Source organism: Ruditapes philippinarum, unplaced genomic scaffold (genome assembly GCF_026571515.1).
Source record: "Ruditapes philippinarum isolate M1 unplaced genomic scaffold, ASM2657151v2 ctg1272_1_1_1_1, whole genome shotgun sequence".
In the NCBI taxonomy this organism is placed as follows: Eukaryota; Metazoa; Mollusca; class Bivalvia; order Venerida; family Veneridae; genus Ruditapes; species Ruditapes philippinarum.
The window spans coordinates 16,526-42,432 of NW_026854990.1; the positions used below are offsets into that span (position 1 = coordinate 16,526).

At 32.7% G+C, this 25,907-nt stretch overlaps 1 protein-coding gene across 1 annotated transcript in view; it reads left to right on the top strand.

Moving 5' to 3' along the window:
• Positions 1-323: 323 nt before the first annotated feature.
• The window catches only part of LOC132741724 (formin-J-like), a 66,235-nt gene continuing 40,651 nt past the window's right edge, over positions 324-25,907 (top strand). Inside the window, exons 1-2 of the mRNA XM_060729974.1 lie at positions 324-853; positions 22,323-22,438. Of these exons, the coding sequence (XP_060585957.1) occupies positions 394-853; positions 22,323-22,438 (576 nt within the window). The 5' untranslated portion in view covers positions 324-393. The remainder of the gene's footprint in view (positions 854-22,322; positions 22,439-25,907) is intronic.

Consider the following 25,907-nt stretch of genomic DNA (forward strand, 5'->3'; position numbering starts at 1 on the left):
GCTATTGTGGGGTTGGTAATTTGTATGCATTTCTCTGTCTGAGCACATCATCATCACTACTACCATCATCACTATCATCATCATCATTATCAACAGCAACAACAGCAACAACAACAGTAGCAATGCGTGGAAACAATATCCTGGCAAATCTCAAGCTAAATGCCAAAACATCCGATTTTGAATTGACTGTTTTTATTTAATTAATTCCTCCTTGGTATAATATATTTTTATAATTCATTTAACTCCTCGTAATTCTGATATTCATAGTACCAGTAGCATAGAAAACAATATAAAACTTAAACACGTGTCAATCTATATCTATTTCCATTCTTTTTCAGCGTAGAGATTCCATAAACTGAAGATTCTGATGGAATAAACGCTTTCTCTGCTATCATGGACGACCTTGAAAGTGTATCTGACAGCGAAATTGAATTAAATAGAGACGTCTTTGAGACTACTACAGTCATTTCAATTCCCCGCCGAGGCTTAAAATGTAGACGATCATCGGTTGGTTGGTTCAGCTCGAGCGATTCAGCCAATCAGAACGCTCCTACTACACCGCTAAAGATTATTGAATTGTTGAGAGCTCCTAGCGTTAAGACATACGCTACTATCAAGAAAAAGTTTGATAAGGCTAAAAACCAACCAGGCTGGATTTCGGATTTTCTTCAAAAAGATGGGTTGGATTTATTGTTTGAAAGTTTGGAGCAGCTATGTAAACATCAACCCGATAATTTTTTAAATGAGATATTACAAGAATCGTGTGCTGAGTGCGTTAAAACAGTTATGGATTCTTCGCTAAGTTTGGATTATATTATAGAAAATAAGGAATTTACCACCAAATTAGCGTCTGGTAAGATACTGTTTCTTTTATATTTCCTCGATAAAATATTTGAAAAAAAAACACAACAACTTGAAAATAAAATACATATATATAAAATTAATGTCCAAATAAAAAAAAATGCGATAATCTTTAAGCAGACGAAAAGTAAATATAGCAATTTCTCAGAGAGTGCAAAAGAAAATTATCTGACATTTCCTAATATAGCTTTTAGTCTGTTCAGACGATGTTTATTAGGGGATTTCCAGGTCTAAGCATCGTCTGGAATCGATTTGTTTCACGTCACATACTGTAGATCATTTATATAGCTCACTTTAAGTTACAGATGCATTAAATTAGTTCTAAATTTGGCGTTCTTTCTTCAATGGTGCCAAAAGCATAACGATTCGCAGTAAAATAAAAGCTAGACAACATTATACGTTTCCAGTGAAACAGAATTCAGAGAAATTCAAATTAAATCGTATTTCGCATTTGACAAAGTTTTATACATAATTAAAAAGCATGGTAACTCTAATATATCAAGAAAACTTTAATGAATGATTTTGAAAAATGTTGAACATGCATAGAAAAGTGGTATATGAACTGTAAGGTCTTTTTATTATAAAAGTGAAAGGAAAATGTTCGACAGAAGCGTTTTATTTGTAAGTAATAACAAGGTATGTTGGTCAGTTAAGTGAATGTATAAATGTTCAGACAGACTGTTGTGAAGTGTTGTTTTATGATGATGTTATTACACGAACGTTGACAACACTATGACAGCATACACATTAGTAATTGTTTCTGTGTGACCAACAGGTCGACTGTCCAGTTACCCATTTATGCAATTAAGGTTTTTTCGTTCTTTCAGTCTGTACCCTAAATTTGCTTAAATACTTTGTATTCACTGGAAATAACCATTTATATATATATGAATTAAACAATGCTTAAGGAACTTAAAGAAAGAAGAGAACATGTTCTTCACGACTTTCATGCGAATATGTAAACTAGTCTAGAAAACAATCCCTAAAAAACACACACAAAAACACTTATTGCTTGGAAACACGAATTGCTTGGCTTTTCTATTTTTCAATCGGTCACAAATTATAAAAGAATCAGTCTTGACCGCGTGCATTTATTTTTAAAATACTTTTCTTCTAAATGAGATAAAATAAAAATTGTCGTCTGTTGTTTTGGTCGCGTTGCAGACGACACCTCATCAGTCAAGATTTCATGTCTTCTATTAATTTGCACAGTTTGCGCTCGTGTTTTATCATTTGCGTGAATTGTGGTAGGAAATGTAGACGTTTTGTTATAAACTTTAACTGCACTCCTCCAGATTTCAAAGTATTCATATTTTGTATTTAAAGTAGAACCTCTTATGTTTCAAACATTGCTAGCTAATAACACAGAAATTAGAGTCGAGCAGGCGTTTTAGGAAATTGTACACTTTTGGGTATAAATTTAACTTCTTTGATAAAAGAACTGTTGGAAAATAAAACCTATACTTTAAGAAAGCAATATGACGGTCAGTGTCGATTAGTCTGAAATTAACTGCCACTTTAGACCACCAAAAAGTCAAAGGGCAATGGACAACGACCCCTCGACGTATCTCCACTTTAATTCACTGAAATATTGTTTATTACTTGCAATTTTAAGCATAACTTTAATAAGATTAACACGACACTAATTCTGATTATAATAATTTCTTCATGAAAAGATTTACAGACCTGTAGGCGCCAAATTAGTGAAGTTATTACGACATAAACAATTAATAAAACACCGTTTTCTTTTACGACAGTGCAAAAAGCGGAAAGAACAAGTGCAATGTAATAATTGCACGAATACACAATTCAGCTTTATCGTTATCGAACTGGAATGATTTGATTAAATTTGATGAAAATCAAGAACACGAGTTAATACCGATCATACAAGCACAATTTTCACAAGCAGATTTAATTTTAACTATTTTTTTTATCTTTGACTAAAAGATTAACTTATATCTATAAAGACTATATACGAGGGCATATATATCTTTGTCGATTGCTACCAGTTTCAGTGCAGAAATTCTGTATCTTCAGCAATTTCGATCAATTAATTACTAAAGCCTTACCCTGATAAATTTAAACTGTTTTTGTCGAAAAATATTTAAAGGAAACAATTTAAAACGCTCAGTTTAATGTGAAAATGCAGCTATTTCTCGGACTATTTTAATGACATCTTTGTGCGAAAAAAAAATGAAATGAGTAATAGGTATACAAGTTTTTCTTTACAAAATATAAGTTGTATATCATATCTCATTCTTTTCATGTTTAATTCATTCTCTACCCACATATTTTGTTGTACAAAAATCCCCTCAAATCAGAGACCATAAGACATGATCACCGAAGCGTTTTTTGATTTGAAAAAAAGCCTTAAGATTTAAATTCATTACTCTACCTTATATACCTATCCTAAACTTCAACAACCCAAGCGTTTACTAAACTGTCTAGCTAGTATATACATAGACAAGACTGACTTTTGGTCGACCATATGATACTCTAGATTAATTTTCAGGGCTTATTTGTTAACAAAATAGGGTGTCACCCCGGGGTTACATTTCCTTATGGGTGAAATTTTAGTTTGCGACATATTTCGTCTTGCTGCCGTTTGTTTAAGATTCTCAGGGCGGCGTTCTTTTTTTTTCTTAAGGACATTGAAATAGTGTACGTCACACGAGAACGTTAAACAGATTTTGTCGTTACTTGTTAAAGAAGAGAAAATAAATTTGAAGACATGGTGCATGTATCTTTTTTTGTCATTTTGTACTTCTTTTCCTACTGTCATCACGCGAATGGATGGTGAAACTGAGAGAGCTGACAACGATTTTGAGGTTAAATGATTCGTAATTTGTAAAGATTTAGGTTAACATGGTGTAGGAATTCGGATTACCTTGTTACTTAACAATAGGCCATGACTGAATGGGAATATTCTAGTTTTATGTAGAATAAGCTAGTAATAAAGTTGTAAGCTGTGGGCGATGATTTTGACCTATCTATTTTGCTGTCATTAAGATGGCGGGTAATATAAAGATTTTCATCGAATTTTTTTTTATCATCATTTCTAATTTCACACCGCCTGATAAATCATTCCTGATTGATAAACAAACTAAAGAAACAAAAATCTATGTAAGCTTATCCGCGTGTCCTAATTCGAGATAAAAAAGATACGATTTTTGTAAAGGGAAGGAAGGTAATTGTTTACGCCCCAAAAGAAACTCTTCCTTATTGCAAATCGCCCCTTAATTATAATAGAACGACTTCTGTCGGGTTTTTTTTCTGTCCTATTTTATTTTTTTGTCTGAGTCACTTTTATGACAAAGACGTGCTACTAATTTCTCTCCTTGTCGTATTAAGGTAGCAAGATCTCGCGAAGTCCAAACAACCTCGACCCCCAGGTCAATACAGCTAATAAAATTCAAACAAAAAGGTATGATCCGACCCCCTTCATAGTAAGAAAACTCTAAAAACTATGACCTATAGATGTTTATGGGTTTCTAACAAGTTTCCAAATATTTACTGACTTGGTTGGGACAATGTAAACAGACATGTGTACTTTGACGTGTTAAATTGTATAGTGGGAGGGGAACAATCAACCCTAAAGGATTAATATTGACCCACAAGAGGTGAAGGGATAACCAAGTTGACTTGACATAATCAATATTTTATTTCACACACTAAAATACAAACAATATTGAAATATAGCTTTTCGTGTTCCTGTTTTTAATTTTTGTTTGGTTTAGTGGAATGGATTTTATCACCCGTTCGTTCATTTCGTTATTATTGCAAAGTTTTCACGGAATGACTTTAAAAGACCGGAAATGAATCTTAAATGTCAGATATCACCAAAAAGTGTAAAAACGCGCTTATCAAATATTTAAGTCTAAAACTATTTACCGAGTAAAGAAACACGTTTTATCACGTTGTACTTTCGTAATTTATCTCATTCGTTAATATAATGCAATGAATAATTTCCTAGACGGCCTACGTCTGCATGTTTTTAGCTGCAAAATATAAATTATGCACAAAGTTAAATTGGTAATATGATTGAAAATGATCGGTTTGGCTATTAATCGATATCACACGATCTGATTCGTGTTTTGTCTCTTTTGTTTGAGTTTATTCCTGCTAAATATTATATATCAATATTTTCTATTGTTTGACTGTTTGAAAACAATGTCTTTTTGTCGAGAGATTTCTAATTTGATTGGTTCAAAACGAATGTATATGAATCATACAAAACAGGTGAACAAAAATATTCATCATGTATTTCATACATTACATTATCTCTCAGAAGTCTTGAATACAAGAAAATGGAGGTGCTTGGTAAGGTTAACCAATTTGCATTGTCTTCAATTTGAGCTTTAGGCAGCTACATGCTCAGATCTAAACTAACAATCATTATCATCATCAGTATCATCATCAACAACAACAATAACTACCACCGACAACAATAACACCAACAACAACACAGGCTATGAGATGAACATTAGCTTTGTTTTTTACTTAAAAATCTACGTAACATTTCGCTTAATTAGACTACACAGAAAACAATTAGACTGTTTAATTAGTGTTAATGGCCAAAGAAAATTGACAACCTATTATAGTTTGGCTGAAGAAAACCATGTGGCCGTTCCGACCATTAGCTGTTTTACATCTTTAATACTTGTCTTACATACATAAAAATCTTTGATGTGCATTTTTATAGAACCATTATTCTCTCGTTATTATTGCATGTTATACTTGTTCATCTTCTGAATTTTTGCTACACCATACATCAAAAACTGTACCCTGCACACTTTATCATTTTCCCTATGTCGTCCTTCAATTTACTTGACATATGTCATTTATTTTCACACTATTTCGCCCCATGAAGAAGACAGTTAATATTTATGTCATAATCCTTATTGTTCTACAAATGACCTTAACAAATGGGGTTAGCGAACTTTAGGGCGAGGCTGTATGTTTCAGTAATGTATGGACCAAATGTACAGACTGAAATTTTGTTGTCGGGTTAAGCCGTGTAAGTATATCGCCAAAGTTATCAAGATTTAAAAGCAGCTTTTCTACTATGATTTTGGTAATTTATTTTTGAAGTTTTATTTTAAATATCAAGATTTGAAATCTTTGCTATCGTCACGGTCAACGGATAGAAGCTATCATGACGTAGACCAAGTCCATAGAGGTTGCTCTTTCTTTATCTTGGCAATTTATCAGTGCATAGCCTGCGGAAGCGGCAAGTAAAACGCTCGATTAAGTTTCAATTTAGTCCTACCCTTTCATGGTCAGTTTAGCCCGATGGTCATTCGAGCAGATATCGATATTGACAAGTGACCGGTTTGATAAGATCAAACGGGTAGACACCTTCTTAACACAACAAAAGGATCGTAATGAGCTAATTATGGTGTCTGTTTCGAATGATAGTGGGTGTTAAGACACTATTTTAACATTATTGAACAATGATTAGGGTCTGATACCTTATATTGTATTCACAAGTGCCCGTCCATATGGGCTACGGTATGGTGGAGACTTAATTGTTAGAGTCGGTGACCGGTAAAGTTTAATCAAAAAGGTGCACCATATCAGCATCGTGAGTTTGAATTAATTTTTCATTAGACTAGTTGTTAATTATATATTTCTAAAAATCGTTAGGTTAAACGGATGCAAATGAGCTTGTGTGACGGGCTTTATACGAATCTACCCGTAAATAACACGTGATCGCTAAGAAACTGCAGTGTAAAGATGTTGACAATATTTAACTGTATTAAATTTTACTTCAAGTCAATTCATGTAGTAATTATTTCAAATTTATACGTAGGTACAGTTATATGCTTTCAATTGAACATTTGTTCTGTGCTTAATATATAGCACTTTTAGGGTTTTTATGGAGTGAGTATTGCACCCATTACCCTTCCAATACTGTTTTTTTCCTTCTGCATTTGAGACCATTTTATAAACAATTTTGTCTTTAATCACTTTAAAAATGCATGTTATAATGTTTTAAAAACCATCAGGCATGTCTTGAAAATCAATTTAAGAATTTTACCTTAGGGAATTTTTGACGCTCTGGGACCAAATAAAACTACCAACCTTCTTGCAAAGAGCACTCATTGACACCTGTTCTGGGATTTAATTTTTTCTGTACTAATTGCTAATCAATTCAGGTGAGTAAGGGTACAGTTAAAGCACGCACTAGGTACCCTCTCATTATCTTAGTACGACCATTCACACCTTCCCTGGAAATGAGAATTCGATTTATCATGCCATTATTTGTATCTATTTTCCTCCATAAATGGAATTCTCAGGAAAACAACCATCAGCATTGCCAATCATGGTGATGAAGGCGAATGGAATGTGAAATATATTGATTCTAATTCTTCCCTGCATTTACTTTTCTCTATGAACTTAATATTACCTGGAAAATGTAAAATAAACACAACAAAATATAAAGCGGTAACAACAAAAATAACAACAACAGCAGCAACAACATCGACAACTCCAATAAAATAACTACATGTAGTTACAATTTCTAACTTTTTCACATTCTGCACGTGAATCTCTGACCTAATAATGTTGGTGGACGACCTTTCTCACGAACACTGCATTTTTTGGGGTTATTTTGGAAATGCGTTTACTTAGTTTTTACGTCTTGTAATGTCAGAGGTGTTTATAATTAAATAAACCCACCCGAATATTACAGTCGTTTACTTTAAAATCTTTATATCAAGAGTCTACAATGGAATGCTTATTTCTTGTTTACATTTGTGTTATCTGCATGCATTAGTCATCCAACCTACCCTCTACCCTGCTGAGACTGACGCAGCTTATATGTCACCTATTTATAAAAGCAACTTAACTTTATTATATACGTACATGGCCTTTTAAAACTGTTTCAGACCTCAATGATTTAGTACATGTTTCACATATTTCTTTTTCTTTCTTTTCAAAAATAAGTACCATTTACAATTGCGTACTAATTTGATAGCCCTGAGCATTTTAAGTGATGAAGCAAAACTGTCCAGATTGTGAGCGAGACTGGTCATTTTGCTACATTCAGAGCTACTTGCGCTATCTCGACTGACTTGCCCACCTGTTGAGGACATCGGTTACTATAGTAATCATTTTATGAATTAATGGCACGTGAAATTATCTAGAGAAATCAAACATTTATCGTTTGCTAAATAAAGTATTAAACACAACGATCGCAACAATTAATCTATTGGAAAGATCCGCTTATAATAGAATTAAGAACTAATGCAAAAGCTCATAAAATTAAATGAAATATTGTTATCGTCTGCTTTAATGATGCACGTGACTAATTCATCCAATCGAAGTTGTCCATCCGTCAATAATACGCTAAATAAAGACAATCGTTCACAATGATTCTCTCAATTAAAAACTCATTCACAGGCGACTTATAAAATGTTTTTATCTTGTCTTTAAAGGGCGCTTCTCTTCCATGCGAATGGTATTTCACAAAAACTAGGGACTATTTGTTGAATGTGTATGCATACGCACAGTTTGATAACATCTAATGCGACAAGATTGCTGAATAAGGCATTTGTCTTCTGCTAATTAGTAGTTGCTATTCGCAACTCTTCACCTGCGAGTTTTTATTTCAATTTTAAACTCTGTAACAAACATACATGGCAATTAAAAATGTCACTAAGTTACTCAATGGAAACTGCCGTAACCTATTCATAAATGGCTTCTTTTTTATAGTATTGCGTTTAAAGATAATCTTAATATTGCTTACTTCATTTTGACAAAAGCAATGATTTATACTGTCTTAAATAGGGTTGAACTCTAAACTTTCTGGATAAAGTTGCACCAAGGGCAAATTTAGAGGTAGACATCGTCTGCAAACGGTTTTATATATATACATTGTATACGAGGTTTTAAGTTGCATCTAATTATTTACGAAACAAGATTGCAGACGACTTTGTTACTTACACGTGAACGATCTGAAACAAATTAAAAGTATAGAAGACATTACTTAGATTTTTGTCTGAAATTTCCAGATAATCGATCTGCTTGGTTACTTTTTTTAAAGGGAGAAAGCTGATTTTCTTATCGTTTTCTCAATATAGAAAAGCAAAGATTGAGTTATACATGTACATTGTATTCTATTACCGGTATCTAAAAATAATGCATTGGAGTTATTCTTAGACGCCTATTCTTAGAGCAGAAACAGCTGACATGTTTTCCATGCAATCATATTAACATAATGATGATTTGAATGACATGGTGGTAAGATAACTACAAAATAAGGCCAGAGTAGATGAACTTTTAAACAATTAAGCAACCACTTCAATATAATAAACCTATGATAACAGCCAGGACAAGCTGTGGTTCAGATACCACTAGTACTTTGATACATCAAAGAGCCGCAGTATCTATGGATTCGTTTGATGTTTTACCAGTTTCCATCTCTTCATTGACAACACGTGAACCTCAGGTCCAGCGTTGTCCAGCGTTTCATGCCGCACGCACTATTTTCTCTTGTCATTTTACCATCTAGACCATCATCTAAAGCGGCGATGTAAGAGCAAAGGTATCTGCTTCACATCAAACTATACTTGTCACAATTGTGTAACCATTTGTTACGTTTCAAACATTTCAAACAGATACACAGACAAGTTGCCTAATTGACAACCGTTGTATAAACACCTGAAGCTAATAATGTGTCAATTTGGATCATTTACTAAATGAATATGAAGCGTTAGCAATTGGTGTCAAATTTAAATGTTTCTGCGGGGAGTAATTACATATCTTTCCTAATTTCTGTCACAGCAAGACCTTTTAAACCGCTGAGACAGCAACATTTAGTGTTTTACAATTTTCAAAAATGAACATTGCTTGTTTAAGTTAAACTTTGGACATACTATGTCCCAGCTTAAACATTTGGGGGCTAAGGGTTAAACATGATTTGGCTTATTTGCACAAAATCTTGCCTACCAGCTTCATTTCCGGTCAATTAATTTGTTTGTGAATTTGTTAACAACTTGTTTACATGAATTAGTCATAATTTGAGTTAGACATAGAATCAGGTTGGCCTTATTACATACAATTATGTTAAACAAGTAGTTCTGAAGTTGTTAACATGTCTTTGGATCATGTTGATACGATTTCGACATTTGTTTGAGGACGTAAAGTTCGAACATAAGATCATGTGCATTCATCAAAAAGATAAATTAATCAAAAAAGATAAATTAGGAAGCTCTTCAAATAAATAAATCAGTAGTGATGTATCTTAAAATCTGAAGAACTAAAAACAACAACAACAAAAACAACTCTTGGTTCTGATATGAGTTTATTTACTATACCATTGTTGGATTGTCAAAGGTCACCGGAAATTGGTTCAAGGCTCTTCTATGTACCATATGACAAGAAAGAAAGCGTTTATACCACCAAGACTGCCAGTTGTCAAGTTTTACGATTATTTACGGGGAGCATGCAATAATATATCAATAAGATTTGGTCAACATCAACACAATTATTATGTCAACGTGCCTTCATAGGTACTGTGGCATTGTACCTTTTTATCTACGGCCATGTATAAAATGACATCTGTACTAAATGACAGAATCGTTGTCATCACGTTGGAATGTGACAATTCACTAATGGACTCCTATAAAAACAATCAAAAGTAGTATTGGGTATCAGAACTACGTAAGAGATGAATTGGATTACAGCAACCTTGGAAAAATGTCAAAAGGTACTTTCATTTCTGACTCGGCCAGTCTAACCCTAATTGAGCATATTACTTACAGTGTGGAATGTAGACAGCATCAATACAGCTTGTTACAACTGTATACGAGGATGCATGTCATCAAAATGTAATTGAGAATCTTTTTAGAATGAATCCCAATCTTACTTAAATTAAAATTAAATTATCTATTTTCGTCGAGTCACAACCGGTGTCAGTGTAAGTTCAACACTCTGTGAATAAAGCAAATGTCATGAGACATCTTTACAATGCATCATTATGTACGGAAATTGCCTCACGAAAACCTCCACTTTATTAAAGAAAGTTTCAAAGTAAACAGTTAAACGAAATAAAATAACCACTTTTGGTGTGGATTTATTGCATGTAAAATCTTGTTGAGCAATGAAAGAATGAGTAAAAGTGGCCGTATTAAGAAAGTCTTCAATGGTCCGGGAGGTTTTAATGAAATATTTTGATATCTTTTCAATATAATAGAGTCATAAAACAGTTTAACAGGCTTTTCATGAAGGGGCCACCTCACAACAACGTGTGACGAGAATCAATCGGACACTGTCTTTAATTTTCGACCAAAAGTTAATATTGGTTTATTTCGGTATTTAAAATTCTTCAAAGCGGAGATGACACAGCTGTATGAGGAAATTCATCAATCTTATACATCTGTTCAATGAAATTGCGTCCTAAATGCAGGATATAATGGTTATATCTTTTATTCTTATTGCAAAGGTCCGATAAACTGCACTGTCTCCTAGCTTTCAAATGAATTGTAAACACATCTGGTCATATGACTTTTACCAAGAATACCTGCTTTTAACCGTCATAATGAAAAAGATAAAGATACAGAATGAGTCATTTATGCAACAAAAACTGTATATAAAAACTCTTGGACTTTGCCAAATTCATAAGGAATTTTGCAGCAATAACATGCTGCATAGATTTGAGGAAGGGCATTTTGCTATGTCAGCACCGGAAGCAGTCTGAGGTCAAGAGGCGCTTGACAAGCGTCCATGCAATCCTCCATTCCTGTCGCTTTTTACCATTATTTACATGTCAATTAATCGACGATCAAATAGCGCATTTGTTAACTGATCGATCCGATCATGACATCGATCTTCTTCTTTTCAATAAACTCTAACTGATGTACAGTCTGTAATTTAAATGTATATCTATGTAATTGAAAACTAAATCGCCGTTATTGTACAATTTATCATCCATTTACTATAGAACCTGCTCATTTTAAAGATTCAATACAAACACTGCAGCACAAAGACCTGGCTCGTATGCAGGCTTACCTGTCACTGAAATAGATTATATTATCTCTTCTTGTAAGCTCTGTATATAATATAAATTCTATACTTGAGCCTATTCTTTTATACTTTGTTGAAAAGATCTTGTTGCCCGGTTTCTATAAGGAGGAATAAAAGAAGAAATAAACGCATATTCGAAATGTGAAGAAACTTGTATCTTACATGTATTTTACGCCAAAGTATACCGATTATGGTAATTGCGATTTTGATGAAATCGATGATTACGATGATGATGATGGCATGTTTCTCTTGTAAAAATAAATGCGGAAATGATGATGATGATGTAGATGAAGATAACTCTACTGCTGTTAAGGACGATAATGATGCGGAAGAAGATAATGAATATTGTTCCTTAGGGCGATGATGTTGATAATGATGATGATCATCATCATGATGTTTTTGTTGTTGATGATGATGATCATGCTATTGATGACGAAAATGATGGAATAATGATGCTAATGACATAATGCGTAAAAGCGTGTCTTCCTGTGAAAACAATCATTTAAAATAATATGATAATAAGAGCAAATCAAATACCTATTTATCGAGTCGTGATCAAATATTAGTGTCCACGTATGTTTTCCGTATTGACAACATCGTTCAAAATATAGTGGAAAAAACTAATTTTCATGTTTACTATATTGCATGGCAACTGCCTTATTTGTTTAACTGTATTTGAATGTTACAATGGTTCCCCACCCGTTATTTTAATTTCCTGTAACTTAATTCAAGCGTGTTTTGTTTTCTGTCAATAATTTGATTTTCATGGACTCTGGGGATTCATAGGCTCTAAAACTGACGGGAAATGAAGGCGTTTGAGGCAGTTCTTGCCTGCTGACTGTCAGGAAACTACACATATTAATCCACACTGCAGTGCATTGAATAATTAACAACGAATGGCTTAATCTTTTGGAAAAAAATCTTAAAAGTGCAACGTTGTTTAAAGGCTCATTATGCCTCTTTTCTTTTTGAATGCCGGTTTAACGAGAAAAAATGAGACAGGGGACCAATGAACACTTCTCGGTGTGCGCATGCGTAATAAAAATTGCCTCGGTATGCGTATACGTATTGTTTGCGAATAAAGTGAAAAAAAAAGAAATGCAACTAAAAAATTGCAGCAGAACACATTGCAGTATTTTCTCATTTCATAATGAGTAGAAACTTGTCATGAAATGGCACAGCCCTTGGTTAAATTCAAGGGTCCCAGTTAACAGGTCGGAGTGGTCCCCTGTTTCAAATATTACAATGATATAAAACGTGCATGTGAAACTTCCATGTCTGGTACCTGTACTGACAGAACGGAATTTCCGTGTTTGTAAATAATACTAAAGTAACACAGCATTAATGAAAATTAAGCATTTCAATTGATAACTGCGGAAAAGGATTGACAAACCTGCACAGAATATCAGGTCCAACCTCGGACAATCCTTTGATATAATCACTACATGGATTTGGCTAATAAAAGAAGTTAACTCAAAGGTCATTCTTGAAAGTGCAGTAATAGGAAAGTATAAACAAACAATACACGACCACCCGGGGTGTCAATTGAATAATTTTTAACCATCATAACATGGGTATCCAATCTTTACAACGGTTGGATACTATACAAGACTCAATTACTCCCGACCTTGTACCACTTGAGTTCCGTGTTGTTACCGAGTGATTTAAGAAAAGCGATCAAAACATTGATAATCTATTTTTTCTAAAAACCTGTAATGAAGTCGAGGTGACGTTAGTCTTTATTCATTTCAGGTGTAAAATTCACCTTTAGAGAATGAAAACATTAAGGTTCACGCCCAAGTCTTTTGTTTCAAGACAAAAACAATCGTTTTGTATAATTGCTTTAAATGCTATTTTTGGACATTATTGAATTGTGCTACAAATTCGTACTGGCGAGCATATATACGGTATAGGAAAAAAACAAGGTTAATAGTTTAAATGACATTTGCAGATCTTACAATGTGATAAGTGGGTACTTTTCTATTTAGGATAATGGTTTAACACGTTTATATATCGTCGTCTCAACAAGTGTGGCCATAGGCCTTTATTGTATGCATTTTATTTCCTAATCTGACCTCCTTAAACCAAAAATCGCAAATCTGGTATTTGCTGTTCATTTAAGAATTAACGTCATATCCTTCAATAAATGATATGTCATTTTTGTATTAATTGATTTTGTTGTTTAAGGAATATCGGCTTATAGTAGGCATATTTGACAGAGATCTTTGCAAGTGTATTAGCGAGACATTACCATGTTCTACATAGCATTATACATGTTTCTTCCATTAATGAATTTAACAGTCTTTAACTCTCTATGAATAGAGATTAATTTTCAGCTTGTTAGCAAAATAAAAATCTTGCTACTTAAGCATTACAAAAAAGTTTCTCACTTTATCCAAATTGCTACGACTTCTTTGTCTTGACCACGATGTCTTTATTCCTTTTACGAGTATCTTCTACCACTCATTTGGAATCCCCAGAGTAGTGAAAAAAACCGTATATAAATGGGACAATTCAAAAGATGTATCGGTAACACTGCAGCCTATTTACGCGTCGGACTAGTAATATAATGATCGCTAGCCGCATGGGTTCAAATCCCATCAGGAGCAAGTCGTTGTTTCCTTGAGCAAAACACTTTCCACTCATTACTCAGTACCGGTTGGTTCCAGGAACGGATTCGAAAATGTGTCTATAAGCTTATAAGTTCCTAAATCCAACTAAAAATAAATTCTGTAGTAGCCAAGAGACGTTTGGACATCGGTAATCGGAAAAAATATATTTGTTATTGTATACTTCGTAAGATTATAGAATCAATGATATACATGTATAAAAACGATGATGATTTTCACTGTCAGATGTCCGTGAAGTATTATTTTAATGCATTTACGTATTTAAGAAGAAAAAATATCCTATATCACATATATAAACAATGTAGTCATTGATATAGGTTGAGGAGAAGTTATATAATTTAGTCAACTGCGAAGATTTAATGGAAAACACATGTGCTTTTTGCTATTTTAGAATATGCTAATTCCGCCTTGAATCATGGGCCATGATAGGCGTATCTTTACTGGTGATTATCTGTCGCTTAATTACGTCTTATAATTCAAGTCGTGACTCGACAGAACTCGTGTATTTTAAGAAAGATATAAAATAATAAAATTATGATGACAAGATATGAGGTGTTTTAATTTATGTTCTCATAGTTTACTTATGAAACATCGTTTATGTATGTTACATACAATACTGGATGACAGAATAATCTTAAAATAGATCTTATTATAATAGTGTCATATTTCGTTAAACATAATACATGTATATATCTTTAAAGATACTTTTTGAACATTAAGGTAAACATTGACGCGGAAATACGCATATATTAAAGAAGCAAATTGTTTAAAGTTTAGTTTCGATGTTTAAACATTTAAAAAGTATAGAGCTTTTGTTGTGTACATGTAATTCTTACTTTATTTTCATTTTTTTCATGGTTAAGACTTTCCTATCAACAAATCGTTATCGAACTTTATGCTTAACAATCGTCCATTAGATTTGGGCAAACGTTCTAATCGAACCTTTAACCTCAATATTCCGAGGCTTATCGGGTCATAGCGAATTGCGACAATGTAATGGACACCCATAAGCCCCAAGGCCATGACAAATCAATTTCGGTATAAGCCTTTCTTTCGTTTTTTTACTACAGATGGTGAAAAATTAGGTTAAAGGATGAAAGTCAACCCAAAAGCAAACAAACTGCACAAAAGTCAATACAAATGAAGAGCTCAAGGACTATTACAAATGATTAACCAAATAACATCGTAACCTTGATATAACAGAAAACCACTTGGGAGAAAAATTCGGGACCATGTTATAACAAAAACAAACAACTATGTAATAGCTGAGTCTAATCTTAACACCTAAAGTCATCTTCGTATGTTAAGAATTCTGTTTTACGTAATATATAAAACGAAACTATCTCGATGAGTCATTAAGTAATTATTATCTTTGTTTATTCTCACAGATTCACCGGTATTTTCTATGTATCCTTCCTGTATAGCAGCTGTTTTGTCCACTTATACCGCCTTGGTTGTCGCTCTAGTATCACAAGTAGCATTAGGATAACCTCTACGGTTATCGTTGTATATAGAAGTTCCGCTGTGAGGTTATCTCCGTTACCTGTTTATTTCCACAACAATTCTCATGGTTGAAAAATATTTCTGTCAACTGAGTCGTGATTATTGTACCTATTAATAGAAACAACTACAATAAATTAACGTCTTAGGTGAATTTTAGACACGGTTTTAAAACAACATTTCACATGATTTGGCTTCTGCTAATTATGGAAGTTGAGTAACCGAAAGTTCGCTTTTAATGTCTAGTTGTAAGCATATATTCAGTGAAGTTCAGTTGAATCAAATAAAAGAAAACATTGTAATTGCCCTTATTTCATCCATCAATTATTTTTAGTCTTTTGTTTTACTTTATGAATTCCTGTAGGTTCTTAACAACAACAACAACAACAACAATAACAGCAGCATAATAAGATATAAGAAATCTAAGCACTTCTTTCTTTTTCAAGTCATCTCTTTTTCATTTGACCTTCATATTTAGGTGGAGTTAAGTTTGCATTTCAAGTTCAAACATTTGCGAAATATTTGAACGCATATCTACAAATTTTGTTCCATGTTAACAGATTTAGGTGACCAAGTATTCATATTATTGTTATCAATGGTCACTCGGGTATAAGTGGACAAATCTCAAGTTGTAATAATGATAGGCGTGTCTGTATTTAAACAGATATCTTATAACATGGTTTTTAATCTCCAAGTCTCTCCGTAGTTTAAACCAATGTTTCTATCTTTGATAAGTAATGAAATACAAACATCACTATACTCGGAATGAGTCATCGTCCTAACTGGGACGAATAGTTTTGAGGACAGATACAAAGACGTTGAAGAAACGTTAAATCTTAGCGTTTCTTTTTTTTTGTTCATTTTGTTAGTGTTACTTTCATATAACTTTTTTTTCAAATGATTCTCTTATAAAGTTGCTATTATAAGTAATATCTTAGTTTTGTAGTAAAGAAAGAGATATGATAATCTAGTCCCTATCCGAAGTTTGACGGAAAGGACCGAAAAGTTACGATTGCTGTGGTTAAGGAGATGATTCCAGTATCAATTCTATCTCTATATGTAATGAATAAAAGAATTATATATATAAAAAAAACCCGAAAATTCCTAGAGGAAGTTATTCTAAAATGTAGCGTTTTTTTTTAAGAAGGTATATCTAAAAGTGAAAATCTGTCTTTTTTATTTAAACAGATCTAGAGAGCATTGACTACCACTGTGTTATATGAAGTGTCTCACTTCACATGTCCTTTTATCTTTCCTTTATTTATACATAATCCGACATTGAATAATGCATTATTTCTTGATTTAAGCTCTGTTAATCCACAATGCATGTTTACTTCACAAACATATCTGGGTATACATGAACATTCAAACAAGAACAAACCACGTGACACCGTCTTCTCTTTGTATGTCTGACAGGTCGTCAAATACAGAATATCAAACTAATCAAATCTTGACAGAATGTATGTGCACTCGTGTAGTTCTCTCTGATGAATAGATAAATATAAATCATATTTTATACTATTTTAAGAAAAACGAATATCTTGTTGTTAGCCCGTATTTGAGCCCAAGATAAAGTTGTGAAAAACCGTCTACTGCGATTTACGAGATATTACGTTATAATTACGGAAAGTCATTTTAAAAAAATAAAAATATTTCCGATCATTAACTGTCTGTTTTATTAGAGATTTAAGGAGTTTTTTTTATTTTGCATTTGTTTATGCATAATCGAATTTAAGATAATTCATTTATAATTGAAAGTTGTAATTGAAAGCAAATAAAAAAGCATTTGACCGTTTTGACAGAAAGAAGAGTTCAATTTAATTCACATGCCCTGACGTTTCATTTTGTGTATACTTAATTGTTTTATTTATCAGGATAACTTTTCTTTAATAACGGGAAAAATGAAGGTCTTAGCTAATTCGGATTGCTTCGTAACTAACGATTCAGGCTTCTCTTAATAAATGAATCTAAATCGTATTTGAAGAAGTGTTTTAGAGGGTAAGATATGTTGTGCATTTACGCAGATAAACTAGAATTACATCTGAAGGTGCATCGAGTCCAATCTTGCATAAGCAGATATTTACGGTGTTCATTTTTTTTTATTCTTAACAATACGTTAGTTTTAAAGTGTCACTTTAATGAAACAGAATGTACCAGTTCAAAACCAAGGTGCATAACAGTACATGCCGACGAGATGAATGTCTTGTGTCTGGCGAAGATGCGTTGAAATCATGTCGGACCTTAACACGGAACGCACGCACGCACGGTGTGCATATCAATGACTGCGTGCATGGTTTCTTCACTGCAGTGAACATCTTTCTAGACTGTGCAACAATGTGAAATCACTATATATAACTCTTTATTTATTTTGTGCAGAAAGCGTTACCTGAAACACGTCAAGTTTTGATAAAATCTTCATTTTTTTACTACATGACGCTTTGACAGCGACGATGAATTCATTGAAATTTTGAAAATTTATGCAAATTAAGTGAACAGGAAAAGTAATGAAGAGCGTATATAGGTATTAATATAATTCCCCAAGTTTTGGTTAATGTTTCTGGCATGTTTTTTGAATGGCTTTTTGCTGGTTGCATTAACTCTGAATTCCTGTGGTAATGTATCACATTAAAATATTAATAAATATGTTCTGAAATAAAAACGCAGAACGTCAAAATTTTCACATACAGCTTTGTTTTAAATTAGGAGAAACATAACCTTACTTTAGTCAGTTTTTTATTTTGGTATATGAAAATATTGCAAAAATCATTTTCAATTTTTGACGCGTCATTTCAGATTTCCTTTTCAAACAGACAAACAAAATTATCATTGTTTTTAAATTTTAGGGTCAAAGGTACTCCACAAAATCCTTGGTATTATAAGATGACGGGAACAAACAAATCTGTATAACAAGATTAAGTTTGAAACAATTCCGTCAAAACCGATGTTCAACAAATAAGGCCAAAGTTTTTATTTACACGAGCTCAGAACACTTTCTCTAGCATTAATCAACGCATCTGCAGTGCAACTCTCAGTTTTTAACTTACGACGATAAATTGCAATTCAATGCTCGTATCATAGGCTCGCATGAAGAGGTCTCTGAACACTAAATCCCAAAATGAAAACAACAACACGATTTCGTGTAGTATGTCATAAACTTAAAGATCTGCGAGTTAAGTGGTTAGGTATTTTATGAATGACTTTCACATGTTTCACTGACTTGGCTTATCGGTTGGCGGGCATTTTTAGAAAGCCCTAGATTGTCTACAGCTCTTCAATCTATCTTACAAATACAGACACCAAGGTGACGAGGACTCTCCGTGGAATGCCACTTTATTACCATTGATTAGCTGTTTCACACCTTTCAATGTTTTCATATTGAGCTTTACAACACACTACAATATTGAAGAGGTCTCGAAATATTTCATGCTTCCATTTTTTACTAAAACAGCATGTTACATGTATTCGTATAAGAACGTTTTACGTTTTAAATTGTTTTCAATCATTTTATAATTGACCAGAGATATATGAATTTCTGTCCAAAGTTTTGTTTTTGTTCAATGAAATTTTCGTTCGTCAACGTCTGGCTCCATTTGAACCAAACAACATGTAAATGTTGTATGTTGATATTTTATCATTTTTAAAGGGTCTTGCCATAAACTGAATTTCAAAAATGGGTTATAAGCGTTCTGCATATTGTTTTGGCGCGAAAAAAACGTGAAAAACGTTCAGTATTTACACGAGTCTTTCGAACGCTTTCATAGTGGAACTGGATTGGTTTATTTGTATATTGATAAAGTGTCTTACCAACAGCAGATATTAGAACAGTAGAAACGTCAATGTTCAGCCTTCGAACAATCTGACCTAAAGCCTTAAACTGTAACTATTACAATCATTGTGGCGTCAGTCATTCAATGAAGTTTGATTTCTAGCCCACCTAAATGTAACAGCACAATTCAATATATAATCAATCAGATTAGGGTAAAAGCATTGCGGTTATTATGATCGCTTTAATGAAACGCTGTGTATGATAATGAAAATAAAGTATTGGTTATATCAATGTAAAATCAGCGAACATTCTTCCATAGTCTAAACACGGATTTTTGATAAGGGAGCAGTAATTATATAATCTTTAAATATGGATATGTAGCGATTAGAAAGGGATATATTTGCCGGGTGATTGACAGAGTGTTAGAAAGTGTTACCTCATATTGGATTGATATATCCCAGCTAGGGTAAAGAAAAATCTAAGATAAAAGAGGTGTTAATATGAAGGTGTATCAGACAGGTGATCTAAAATACCTTAGTCCAGACTTATAACAATATTTGAAAATATTGGCCTTATCTGGTCTTAGAAATGAAATGTAATAATCTATAAAGCAAATTATTTACAAACATAACAGAATCAAAGAGATTGATATCGCAAAGGAAAGAATGTCATATTGAATTGAAAATAAGTTAAAATGACTATAAAAGTTATTGCCATATTGCCATATGACTCGTGCGCGCGTGAGGTTGATATTATTTTTCTTGTGTTTTTATTTATGTTAGCTTTTTTCTCTCTTTTAATTTTGGCACTTTAATAGAACTAAATGAACATAAGTATGATAAAGTACAATTAGTATTAAGATAGAAAATAACAGTTTTATAAAAGGTCGTATTCTAGGACTTGCCATGATATAGCGAAAGATAGGCAACTTGATTGGTAGGACTGCTGAATGTTCATCCTAAGTCCGGTGTTCAAGTCTCAGTCAAGCTATAATTAGATTGTTGTTGTTATCTTTTAGCCATTAAACAAACAAAAAAAAAAACACACAAAGCAAACAAACAACCAAAAAAAAATTTACATTTGAAATGTTGAATGTTGACATTGTTTTATAATTTCTTGTGCAAAAGTGAAAAGTTAATACAATGCGCTTTATTTCCTGCTTTGTTGGAGCTGATAAAAGTAGCTGAAATCATAACCTTCTCTCGTCATAAAACACGAAAAGTTATTATACGAAATGTGCGATTTTAAGACGAAAATCTTTCTGCACGTCTCCAAGCACAACAATCAGTCGCGGAAGTGCGTCTTTCTTTTTCAGAATTTCTTTTCTGAATGGATAATGAAATGTAATTTCAAAAAGAGATGGTTTCTAAAGTGGGGACAAATATCTTTTACAATGAAATTCAGGAATAGAATAAAAAAGAAAGAAAACAATATGTCGTTAATAAGTAATTATTGTTGACGTCTGCTTGCTTGCAGTACAATGTACCTGTGAAAGGGCTTACTAAGCAAGGTCATATTTCCATTTTGAAATTTTATTTTTTAAAACAGAAACAGAATTGTATCGTTTTTTGTAAGTTTTGTAGTTCACAAGAAAGACTTAAATTTAGGGGCCATTAAAAAGCGGTCGGATAGTCCTAAATATCTCAGTGTTAACCTTGAACTTTAATCACTGCAGATCCCTGTGGTTATGCGGCCATTTAAAAGGCGCGTGATTTCAAAATTGAAAAAAATATGAATTTATAAACAGGATATGACATGGTAAATTTTATAACTTGGGAACAATTTGTATATATGAAAATAGAGAAGATTGATGTGTGTTTTTGTAGTTGACAGAATATGAGCGATTAAAATATATAACTTATGAATTCCGGGTTTAAGATTGGGAATTTAAAGGGATGTGTCACAAATACATATTACTTTATTTAATGAATAAAACTATTTGTGATGAAAATAAAGGTTAAGTGTTTCACTAGCGTCGGTAATTTATCAAAGATTTTGCATTCACTACTGTAAAAAGAGCTTCAGTCAGTGAAAAATATAAAATGAATGTACATGTACCGAATTCAGAAGTAGGAACTATATTTTGTTTATATAGTGACTATTTTGGGGAGCCATTTTCTTTTCAGTTTGAAAGTTGTACTTTTTGGTTTTAACTCATAATATAACACATCACCCCACTTCTTATTTCAGAACCTTGTTTAACATTTTACCTCATCAGTTCATATCATTCCATGATATAATATACAATCATATCATATCATATCATATCATATCCTAATGTAATATCATATCAAATCATATCTTAATATAATATATTACCATATCAAATGAATTCATAACAAATCATATCAAATCATATCATATCACATGATTTTATACCAAATCTCACTTTAATCGAATCATATCACTTTATATCAAATCTTATCACTTTCTATCATATTATATCGGTTTATATCAAATCAAATCACCTAAAATCAAATCATATCACTTGATATTAATCATATAATATCATTTAATATTCTTTATTTTATTTACAGCACTCTCCACGGATAATGTAACGGTAAAACAGCAAGTGATCGAGCTTCTTTCTGCCCTCTGTGTTTACTCAAAAGATGGCTACTCGAGGGCTTTGGACGCCCTCGAACATCATAAGGTATGTGTTACCTCTGTGACATATTCTTCTCTTATAAAAACTACCTATATACTTTATATTTTTAATGATGAAATCACACTGTCTTTTATACAGATATATTCCATACCTTACACTTGTTTATTTTAAAAATTGCTATTCGGAACAACTTGCCTATTACCCAAAAGCCTAACCCGAAGTTTGACGGAAATTGCCGAAAAGTAACGATTGGAAAACAATGTTCATATTATCGCAAAAAATGCCTGGGTCAAAATGCTATGAGTAAATTACATAGTTTTCGACATATCGTATGCATTTGAATAATAATTATCAATCAAATAATAAATTTAATGTATTGTTTTAAGTTTTAAAGGGACATCTGGCTTCTATGAAAGCCGAGCGGGCATTTTTTCCCTGACAAAATTTGAATTGATTACGTTTATAAACATGCGAGTAATTTGTTATAACATTGTTTCTTGATAAGTCCATCAATCATGTTTACACATATATTTTTTATTTGTTTTTTTTTTATTTGTACAACACTGCTCATTTCTAGACCACCATGGACATCTATTGAAGTTATTATTTTATGAAATACGTAAAAATATAAATATATTATAAGTTATAATTATGTATATATATTGGGAGATGATATGTTCCTGTTGTAAGGTCAGTTTAGAAACAACAATTTATAAAAGTCTATACAACCCGTCGAAACTCTATATAACAAATTAATAATATCGCACATTTACTTTAATGACGGAAATTAAAAATAAATTCATAAATTTGCGTCAACAAATTAAGAAATTATCAACGCTACGATTGTCCAATGGGAATCGCCGTTACAAACAAATACTCTCTAAAGCCAATAGTACTGTTGCCTTCACTTCTTTTAGATTGTGAGTTAATGTTAAATTACTATAGGAGTTCAATAAGGACCGAAACCATTTTTTATTGATTGTTCCGATTTACCAATCAAAAGCATTTACGATGCTTTCCATAACGCACAAGGTATCCCGTATCCGTTGCAATATCATAATATACCGACGGTCAAAAAATCCTTCCGCAATTAAATAAAAAATATAATAAAAAACCCTTCCGCGATATTTACGAGCCTTTAAACCAAATCTTATCACGATCTTGAAAAAATAATATTGACAAAATTCTATGTTATGACCATACTCAAGTTATGTAAGGATTATTTGAGGAAAATAAATATAAAATCATAAGACGCTCTGCCCGACATTCGCTTTAATTTCAACCAATGTAATAAATTTCCAAAATACAGCTTAAATCATTTTAAAAATCATAGTCAAGTGCGCATGTGCAATTCCCTGTATTGATGTTTTTGAGGAGGAATTTACGAGGTGCAAGAGGACATCTTGTGCAAATAAAACAAACATTAAACTAGGTGTCACCATCGTGGTGGTCTAATCATTTTATGAAAAGACAACTTCATTCAGTTAAAACACTACAATCTACTTAATATAATAATATTATATCTGCTAATTTATTAAGTTGCACTTCTTTTTTTTGCGGATAAAAATGTGTCAATATGCTCCGTGTGATCAAAAATGTGCTCGTTTAATGATAAAATGTAGTCCTGCGCACTGGTACGCGAGGCCCCACTAATAGTATTCCTCCGCGCTTGTACTCAAGTCCCTACTTTTGAACAACCGTTGTGATTGAAGAACCCTCTTACAAATGTAAAAATGCACTTACAATGCTTTATTTAGTCCTCTTCACATTTTTATTGTTTGTTTCTTTTATTGATTTCCTCATTTGTTTCTTTTATTGACTTCTCGAAATCCTGACAGAAAATCTAGTTTTTTTACTTCAACTTGTGAGGAGCATAATTTGGCCTCGTTTTTAACTGCAATATTTGAATTTAAGCGAACAAATTTATTTAATATAGAAACATAGCAAGTAGTCCTCATACTTCCATCTGGACCAGAAATAACCTTTGCTCTCAATGTTGGTTTACTTTGCCTTACAGTTTAACTGTAAAATTGCCAATGTTTGCATTAGGTAAGACAGGAAATTTCCCGCTGATGTTTTTACACAAGCACAAAGTGACTCGTATATAACTTATTGTATATTTTTGGAACAGAATGAAGGCTACCTAATGATCAAGCAAATACTGTTCTATTTTCGTCTAAATGAGTCATTTCGGACTGTAAGCCATACATTCTTTAAGGAACTTTGCGTTGTTGCTACCAAAAGTCAAACCGGCAGTGAAATGGGCTTTAGCCTTTTCAAAAGCGATTAGGTTCTTTTTCAATAGGTTTTATGTCCTTAGATCTTTTACACTTGGTAGAAGCTCTTTTTGTTACATTTTACACTCATTAAAGTACCTTTCAACACAGGAAACGAGATAAAAGACCGTGTAAAATACGTTTATAGTATTGGTTTAATAATAACATGGCTATTAGGGTCATGATCACCCATCCTTACACCTCTATAAAATAAAACATTCGACTGTCTTTTCGAGACAAGTATAACTTGGTGTTCTTAATGAAAAATTGAGTCTCTCTCAGTGACATTATAAGCAAATTTGTATTTATCGTTCTGTATGAAATCACGTGAAGCCAGGCTTATTTTTTTGCGACATTGCCACTTTGATAACTAAATATCTTTATTCTATATTTAGCAAAATTCGGCTGTCTTGTTTCGTTTTCTTTTACCAGTAGCTGGAATACCTTTTACAAGTAATCTATGTGTTTGAGCATGTAAGCTGATAATATTATAGTACTTTATCTTAAACGTTACTTAATCGACGTCTTAAATCACTTGTTGACCGTATTTTTAAGAAGAACTTCGATTACCAGGTAGAAGTTATATGACTTTTATATGGCCTATCTCGCGGCCCAGCTTGACCTCTGATCTGACCCTTTCTCAACATTAAGAGCCCTTTTCCGGATTGCTGTTAGAAAACGTCCCCCGCAGCGTGACCTTGCAAAAAATCTTATCTGAACTTCTTGTTTGCATACAACATTTTTAACTAATCTGACAAAAAACCCGGTCTTTAGGGAATATTTGCATACTATTTATAGACGGCAACGATTTCCAAAAGAATTGGTTATTTTATTAAATATTTTGCTGATGTAATTGTTGTAGATATGGCTATTTCCCGTAATGCTTCCCCGAGCCCAGTTGATCCCGTACAAATATTTTATCTGGCTTTAATGTTTTGGTAACTTCAATTCCAAATTGTGAAAACAGAATGTCTTCCCCTGTCTTCCCAGATAAATCTAAAAAGTACTTAAATATGTTTTTAGATAACACAAGTCCCTTTGATACTTTTGTAACCATTTTTTGCGATGACATTGATCCTGAATCGACCCCCTACCAGACAAATTGTATGACCAGCATGTATATGATAGAGGACTTGAATATCAAATCGTGACCTTACGCCAATCTTGGCCATTTATCAAACGCCGCACGCGATATGGTGATAATATTATGTTTGGACAGGAGATTTAATAAAAGTTGA